Source organism: Pteropus vampyrus, unplaced genomic scaffold (assembly GCF_000151845.1).
Source record: "Pteropus vampyrus isolate Shadow unplaced genomic scaffold, Pvam_2.0 Scaffold73, whole genome shotgun sequence".
Taxonomy (NCBI): domain Eukaryota; kingdom Metazoa; phylum Chordata; class Mammalia; order Chiroptera; family Pteropodidae; genus Pteropus; species Pteropus vampyrus.
The window spans coordinates 5795018-5801075 of NW_011888854.1; the positions used below are offsets into that span (position 1 = coordinate 5795018).

The 6058-nt window shown below is 35.9% G+C and overlaps 1 protein-coding gene across 5 annotated transcripts in view; it reads right to left on the minus strand.

Annotated features, from left to right (window-relative positions):
• Positions 1–6058, minus strand: part of INTU (inturned planar cell polarity protein) — a 58591-nt gene that overhangs the window by 42142 nt on the left and 10391 nt on the right. For all 5 annotated transcript variants that reach the window (XM_011362132.2, XM_011362134.2, XM_023531816.1 and 2 more), the window contains one exon: positions 3089–3627. In XM_011362132.2, the coding sequence (XP_011360434.1) occupies positions 3089–3627 (539 nt within the window). The remainder of the gene's footprint in view (positions 1–3088; positions 3628–6058) is intronic.

Sequence of the window (6058 nt, forward strand, 5' to 3'; positions counted from 1 at the left end):
TGTTGAAGCTTAATATTATTTCCAAATTATGTTTTGGAAAGATTAAATAATTTTTCTTTTTTGCTTCACATGGAAATCCTTTGGCCTTTCCCCACCCATTCAAGGGAGTAACATGGCACGTGAAACAGCTCTATGAAAGGCAATCGGCACGTGGGCCCAGCTCTATCACTGACTGGCCAGACAAGTCATGCAATGCCTTTGGCGCACATCTGTCGAAGGAAGTAACTGCACTAGCTCTCTAGAAAGGCTTAAACACTCTGAAGTTCTGTCTTTCCAATTAACTCACTGCTTCAGTTTTTTCCTTTTACTAATGGGTAAAGTACCACAGGTAAAAATGTGGGAAAGAAATCATGTTAGAGGGAAGGCAAACATACACAGTAAGAGTTGCTTTCACTAAGAAAATCGAAATGTTAAAAGTATTACAGGAGGTGAAAATAAAAATGTACATCAAATAACAACATGCAAAATATTAGAGAATAAAACCATACATTCGGTCTTCATGAAAAACAAATTTATTTAAAAAAGAAAAAAAGCACCACCAAATATTTTAACTGGAAACAACCAAAATGTCCATCACAGTAGAATAGTGTATATTCATACAATGAAATACTACATAGTGACAACATGAATATTTCTTATAGATTATAAACTAAAGAGAACAGATACAAGAGAATACACATCATATAATTCCATTTATATGAAGTTCAAGAAGAGGCAAGGTCACCTGTCCAAAAAAACCTGTGACTTTTAGAAGATTATTTTTGGAAGGGGTTGTTGACTGGAAGAAGGCACCACAGAGCCTTTTGAGCACTGGGAATGTTCTATATCTTGATCCAGATGGTAATTACACAGGTATATACATATATCAGAATTCATCGTATGTACACTTAAGATTTGTGCAAGTTCTGAATGTATGTTATACCTCAAAAAGATTTTCAAAAAGTAAACAGAATTCAAAAATTTTAAAAGAGAAACAGCACAAGTGTATCATACAAAACAAATCTATTTAGTGATCACAGGTGAGAACATTAGAATTTACACAAAAAGAGCCTGAAATTAAAACTTTGTTTTATTGTTCATTTAAAACAGTCTTCAGGGAGTATGCATGTCTACACCATTAATGTGTGATTTCTCTAACCCTATCCTTTTCAATCCTTAAAAAAAAAAAAAAAACTAGTTAAATGACCCAAAATCAGTAATCTTGAAGCAAAAAAGAAATCACTGAGGTGAGATGCAGTTTCTAGGATGTATATTAAAGGAAGACTTTCACTTGCTTTGGTCTGGGGGCAGGAGCTGGCTCCAGGAGTCTAGGGGCTATCAGCTGAAAAAACTCAAATAGACATATAAAAAACAAAGATGCAAGTCCTTGGCAGCAGAAACACCAAAAAAGGCAGCAACACTCCCAAGATCCCAGAAGAATGAGGATAGAATAGAATTCTGCTGACTTGAAAGGAAAGAAGGAAGAGTCACCAGCCTCACTGCGCTGATCAAGGCACTTTAGTCAAAGGCGGGTCATGCCCCGGCTGGACACAGGCAGCAGTTACCCAGCAAATGACATCACTAGGGAAATTTGCATGATCCTCCTGCTGGTGGGGTTACCTCACAGGCCAATCACAGACTGCAGTGTGAGAGGTAACCATGAAAGAAGCAAGTGAGAAATTTCCATCATAGAAGCATCCTGGGGGATCAGCAAACCTACTATGATATTAAAACTGTCCATTCTTTATTACTAAAGCATATAATTTTGAAAATATAAAACATAATCGTAAAGTTTAAAAATTTGAAAAAGAGAAAATAATCACCCATAATGTCCCTACAATAATTCAACACTAATAGCATTTTGCTGTATTTATATTGACTTCTAATTGTTTTCCCTGTACATATTATTTTCACATACTTTATTCATTCATTCAAGTAAATGTTTTTTAGAGCTTATTTTGAGCCAAGCATTTTGCTGTACACCAAGGACGAAATAATCATTTTATTCTGACTAATCATCTTTTTTTTTTATTAGTAAATCAAAAACTTTTCCATTACCAAATTGAAATCATAAGCCTAATTTGTCTAACTTTTTATTTAATATACATGCAGAAAAGTGCACAAATTGTTGGAGTATAATACAAAGAATTATCACTAAGTAAACACATCCATGAAACCACACTCAGGTCAAAAAGTAGACTACCAGCAACTTGCTCAAAGTTATTTGTTGAATCAGTGAACAAATGAAATTCAGACTTAAAGTAAAAATTATTTTTAAATGTTTCTAAAGTATCACTAAAAGTTCCTTTATCTAAATCTCTTAGGCTAGGTCAATTTAAGACTGTCAGCTTTTAGCATTGTTAATACTTCTAAGTTTCATTTATAACATAGTCCCACATTTGTCTAATTCACCTTCAATGAAGTAGTTAAGTTGCTACTAATTTAAATGTTATATCCAACTTAAAATCTATCCGTAACACAAAATGCTCATCTTAATATACATTCAGAATAACTTACGTATATTTTTCCCCTCAAAATTGATGGGCTGTTTTATGGCAGGCACCCTTAAAAGGAAATTTATATATAATGCCACTGTAGCCAAATGTGCCAAATGCAACAGCTAAAGCCACTCTAAGAACTTAGTATGCTCAAGCACAAACATATAATTTGAAAGTATTTTTATTCATAAATTATATTTTTATATCATGTAATCGGATATGTCATTCAACCCTAAATTATCCTGTACAATCAACTTATTTTCTTTTACTTGTCAGCAAATATAACCAAGATAAAATAAAATTAAAAATTTAAAAATTAGTTAAGCTGTTCCCTGGCCTAAACAAGGCACCCACATACATTCATTCCCCTAGTGTTTATTTTAAGAACATCACGTCTGGCAGTACACTATCCTTAACAATTACACTACTGTCCCAGATATCATGAAGCACTCCTTAATCTGTTGAGATTCCAGCTATAGTTCTGTTTTGGTCACTCTCCTCCCAAGGCATCACTAATCACGACTCGGCTATAGCTGGTTTGGTCACTCTCCTCAGGGCATCACTAATCTCTTATCAGCACGCAAGGACTAGTGTTCACCAGAAGCACTTACCAATTAACACCTGACCACTCTTCATAGCGGATCCTCCTGGCAGCAGGCCGTGGACCACAAGCCTCTCTCCACCGCCCTGCTTCCCAGTTCTTCTCCAGCTCCACTTGGTCTGATGGATGATCCCAATCAGCACTTCCAGAAGCTTAAGTTGCTCTTTGGCTTTGGTGACAGTTAGCCTTTTGGGGTTCACATAAACATTCACATCTTTGTACCTCTGCTGGACAACGACTCCTGTTTTCTGATTGGACTGATGCTTTAGAATGGAGACTGGCCCACTGTCATCGCTATTTTTTTTATTACAGCGCTTGGGTAAAAGTCTTTTACTTTTTAAAATTTTGGTAAACTGCTTGAGTTTGGGTTCATACTTTTTTCTTTCTTTGTAATCATCCTCTTCAATAATGATCTCATTTTCACTGAACCTGACATGGTTCACAACAGTTGTCTCAGGAAGGAGGCTTTCTTCTTCATCCTCACTCAGTTCCAAATAAAACAGCTCTCCATTTTTCTGCACGCTGTCCAGCCACTCAGGTTCAAGGTCACTATGAAAAAAAAAATGATAATCTGAATAGCAGCCAAAGAAAAGAAAAACAGTTATGTCTTTCTGGTATGATGGTGAGGGTGGGGGCAAGGTGCAGGGAGGTGGGAGGCGTAAAAGTTCTATTTTTTTTTTAAATTTCAGAGAAACATTACCCTTTCCATGAATAAAAATCTTTGCTGAAAACAACCAGTTTATAATCATAGTTAATAACAATCACTTCTATAGCCTATAATTTCTATAAAACCCATTTTTATGAATAATTGTAGTAGGAAAAGTAAACCACATATTACATAATTCATCATGTGACTGTAAAAAAAACTTTTAACTAGGAAGTAGGCCATTGAAAAACAAAATTACTCCTATCAAAATAACTGAAACAGCATTAAAAAACAAAAATACTCATCTTAAGGTAACAAACCTAATGACAAACTCTGTTTAATGTTATGAACAGTTTACCTTTCAAACCGCTGTTATTTAAAGCAAAACTGTTATGTGGAAAACTGACATTTGGAGAAAGTCTTTCCAGAAATATGAGCTGTAGTACCCTGGCAGGAAAGGATATAATCTGTGTTCTAATCATTCAGCCAGATAGACAGTTCGGTTTTCCACAGTGTTTGCTAGCAACTCTGGTTCTTTTAACTTAAAAGGCTCTTTCTAAACACTGTGAAAATTAATCCAAAAAATGCACTATTACTTAACTCTGAAACTAACTACTGCCCTGATTTGTGGTAATTAATATAGAATTTTCAACTGTATATGGATGGTGAAAAATGGCATAAGTAGCCCCAAATAGCAAAACTAGTATTTCTTGGCATTTATGGGTTCCTAGTGTGTGGCATCACATTTGGCGCTTAGCACCACTTACTGAAGATTATTAATCACATATCAGTTGTTTCAGCCATCCTTATCTGTACCCACAGAAATCTGTTTTTAATAACTGCAGCTCTACTCTGAAGAGTCTAAGTAACTGTGTCTCTGCCATAAAAATTTTAGATAACAATGTACTGTAATTTGAAATGGCACATTGTAAATATCATGATTATACACAATTACTTATGAATATATATATCAACTTAAGCAATAAATGAAATTTATTTGCTTTGTAATCTAAAATGTTGCACTTTTAATCTGGTATATTATTTACATTAGAGATATGTGACCCCAAAGAAATATTTCCCTCCTTTGCTAAATAAAGACAGTTCATCTTCATCTCTAAAATTTGAATGTAAAAACACTTTTTGGTTATGATTTAAAGAACCATGGCGGGTGGGGGGAAGTCATGAAGATCTTGGTTCAAATTCTGTTCTATTGAGATTTTTACCTTTCCAAGCTTTAGTTTTCCTCTTTTAGAAAACAGATTGTATCTACCTCACGGGGCTGTTAGCAGTAAATAAAATAATGCACCTGGCATGGTTAAGTGTCAACTAAATGTCATTTCCCTTCCTCTTGCCCTACAGAGTAAAAACTAAAGAGAAACTCACACCTTTATTACATACAGATCTTGTACTTCTGTACTTTTCCAACCCCTGGCAATAAACGGAGGTGACTTCTATTTGCTCGGTTCCTGCCTTAGTGCTGGTGACACAGAAACAAAACTAGATGCTGCCATTAAGGCTCCCACAGTTTAGTATTCCTGGAAGGTTCCTCATTCTGGCTCCACATCACTGGTTCCTACTTAGATAAGCATCAAGGGCAGAACATGCTAGGTATGAGAATGGGTTGATATTTCAGTAATGTTATGCATTGGATGCCTGTGTTCCCCAAAATGTGCACATTGAAACCTTAACACCCAATGTGATGGTATTAGGAGGTGAGGCCTTTCAGAAGTAATTAGGATTAGATGGAGTCATGAGGGTGCAGCCCTCACAAATGGCATTAGTGCTCTCATAAGAGTCACAAGTAAACTTGCTTGTCCTCTCTGCCACATGAGGACATGATGAGAAGTCAGTAGTCTGCAGCCTGGAAGAGGGCCCTCACCAGAAGCTGACCTTGCTAGTACCCTGATCTTGGACTTCCAGCCTCCAGAACTGTAAGAAATAAATTTCTGTTGTGTATAAGCCACTCAATCTATGCTATTTTTTTTTTTTTTTAATATAGCCCAGTCTTAGCTAAGACAAGTAGGAATACAAGTGGCTTCTAAGAGGAAGAACATCAAATATGAGATCAGAAAGGCTAGGGACAGATCTAAAAGAGCTTTAAAAATCATCCTAAGGAATCTGGGATTTATTTGGGAGGCCACCAAGCTTTTGAGTAGAGTAGAAAAATTATTTAGTAGACTTTTTTTTTTTTTCAGAGCAGTTATGGGTTCACAGCAAAACTGAGTGAAAGGTATAGAGCTTCCCCATATACTCCTTGCCCCTCAACATGCACAGCCTCCTCCATTATCAACACACACCACATCTCACAGTGCTTATGAGAAAGGAGAGCAGGAA